Genomic DNA, 1,992 nt, shown 5'->3' on the forward strand with positions numbered 1-1,992 from the left:
TAACCCCAGCAAATGAGCCGTTCTTCAGAAATGACCGCAGAGACAAGCCTTCGCGCCTCACTGGGTGTGTAACTCAACAGAACCATGATGCACCAGCTGGCCAGAAAATCCAAACAGCGGTACATTGGGAGAAGGCTCCTGCCGCTGCTGCTGATCACTGGTTACTGCTGAATCCTTATGGAGATTTGTGCCAGAGGATAACCGTGTTCATTTCTATGGGTCTCGCTGAGGTGCGGGTCCAATCAGTGTGATGGCCGCTTGTAAAAACCCTTCTCCCTAACAATGCAGGACTCCGTGGTGGGACAGTGTGGTCACCAGCCCGTCTGAGCATCCCCCGTTTTACAGCAAGGCTCCCCCACCTACCCTGGGAATGTTGGTCCATGGGACTAGGAGGGGGTCCCATTCCGCTGTGCCCCCCCGGACGCATGCCCACGCCCTTCATTTGTGCGAAGCGGGGGTCCTCCGCCATACCCTTCTCATGCATGCCCTCCATAGGCTGTGGGAGGACAGAGAGAGAGAGACAGGTCAGACAGAGACACAGAGAGACAGCACAGAGACACAAAGAGATAGGACAGACGGACAGAGTGACAGACAGGACAGAGAGAGACAATCCAGCAAAACAAATCAAGGATTACAATGAAATAAGATCATAAGACCAAGTGCCTTGAGTTTTTAAAAGGAAATGGGAGACTAAATTCTTCTGATATTCTCTCTCAAGAACAAGCAATTCAGAATAACCTTAATAAGCACATATTAATGGTACCAGGAATGTTAATTTTAACAATAAAACTACTGGACATGTTTATGGCACCAGAGGCCACCAGAGATTGTTATTTTGTATTCAGCGTTCTGGGAACCACTCAAAAACAATCTCAAAAAGAACTAAACGAACCTCACTTCAGAACACACACACACACAAAAAAAAAAAGATTTGCAGACCCATCCCAAACTCTCAGCCAAAGTTTTATTAGGCAGGGTGGGCCACAGGGGTTTCCAAACTCGAGATGATCCAAGGCCGTCTTAAAATGACAATTCTCATTTCCAGATAAAACTAACCTTGTCTGGATTACAACCGCCACTCAAGTTTCCAAACTAGCCCGCCTGCACGCGACAACCGCTGTAGATTCAATACATCAATGTGTAAACAATTTACTTTTTAAAAGTACTTCTAACTTCATAGTTCAGATATTAATGGCTGCAATTTATGTCCTGATTAAAACGGGAAACCATAGAAATAATAAAACCACAGACCTTATTTGCTACAGAAATCGAAATCCCTTTGGGGAAAAAAAATCATTGAAATCTGCCAAGGGAAACCATGGGGGAAGAATCTTCTGGGTTGGCCAACAAAAACAATCACTGTGGCACTCCATAGCATACTATGTGTTTTCTTTGGTTCTTTATTTATAAAGTAATATAAAGCATTTAAGGAACAGAGGGAGAGGGAAGCTGGGAGACTTGCTTTGTGCATGGGGTGCATGTTCTCCTGGGGGTACCCGGAGGGGCCCTGCGGAGGGAGCGGGTGTCCCGAGGAGGGGGGCCCCGGGCTGGGGCCCATCATGCTGTGGGTGGAGCCAGGAGAGGGGCCCGGGCTTGGTCCCATCATGGCTCCGGGGGAGGGGCCGGGGCCCGGGGAAGGGCCTGGGCGGGGGGGCCCTCCAATTGGGGGGTCCGGGGTGGACATGCTCGTGACAGATCCTGTTCACGGAGAAGCCAGCAAACTGGGGTCCTGAAGGAAGACAGGCATACATTTAGCATGTTTCATACATGTGTAGATGCATATTCTTACCATGCAATGTCATTTTGAATGTTTTTCTCTTCTTTTACTTGATTTTGTTTGAAGCTTACTGAATTTGACATGTAATCAATTTTTAAAAAGCCCAAAGTACTGGTTGTTAGCCATAAGCAACAAATGCCAAACAATGCATCAGATTGTTTGATACATGCGTGTGTCTCCATGTGTGTCATATGTGTGTGCGTTGTGCATGTTGT

General features: G+C 47.4%; 1 protein-coding gene across 2 annotated transcripts in view; it reads right to left on the reverse strand.

Moving 5' to 3' along the window:
- smarca4a (SWI/SNF related, matrix associated, actin dependent regulator of chromatin, subfamily a, member 4a) overlaps nucleotides 1-1,684 on the reverse strand; it is a 22,875-nt gene extending 21,191 nt beyond the window's left edge. For both annotated transcript variants that reach the window (XM_035397632.1, XM_035397631.1), the window contains exons 1-2: nucleotides 1,463-1,684; nucleotides 364-496 (exon numbers count right to left, since the gene is read on the reverse strand). In XM_035397632.1, coding sequence (XP_035253523.1) covers nucleotides 364-496; nucleotides 1,463-1,684 — 355 coding nt within the window. The remainder of the gene's footprint in view (nucleotides 1-363; nucleotides 497-1,462) is intronic.
- Between the last annotated feature and the right edge of the window lie 308 nt (nucleotides 1,685-1,992).

Source organism: Anguilla anguilla, chromosome 17 (assembly GCF_013347855.1).
Source record: "Anguilla anguilla isolate fAngAng1 chromosome 17, fAngAng1.pri, whole genome shotgun sequence".
Lineage (NCBI taxonomy): Eukaryota > Metazoa > Chordata > Actinopteri > Anguilliformes > Anguillidae > Anguilla > Anguilla anguilla.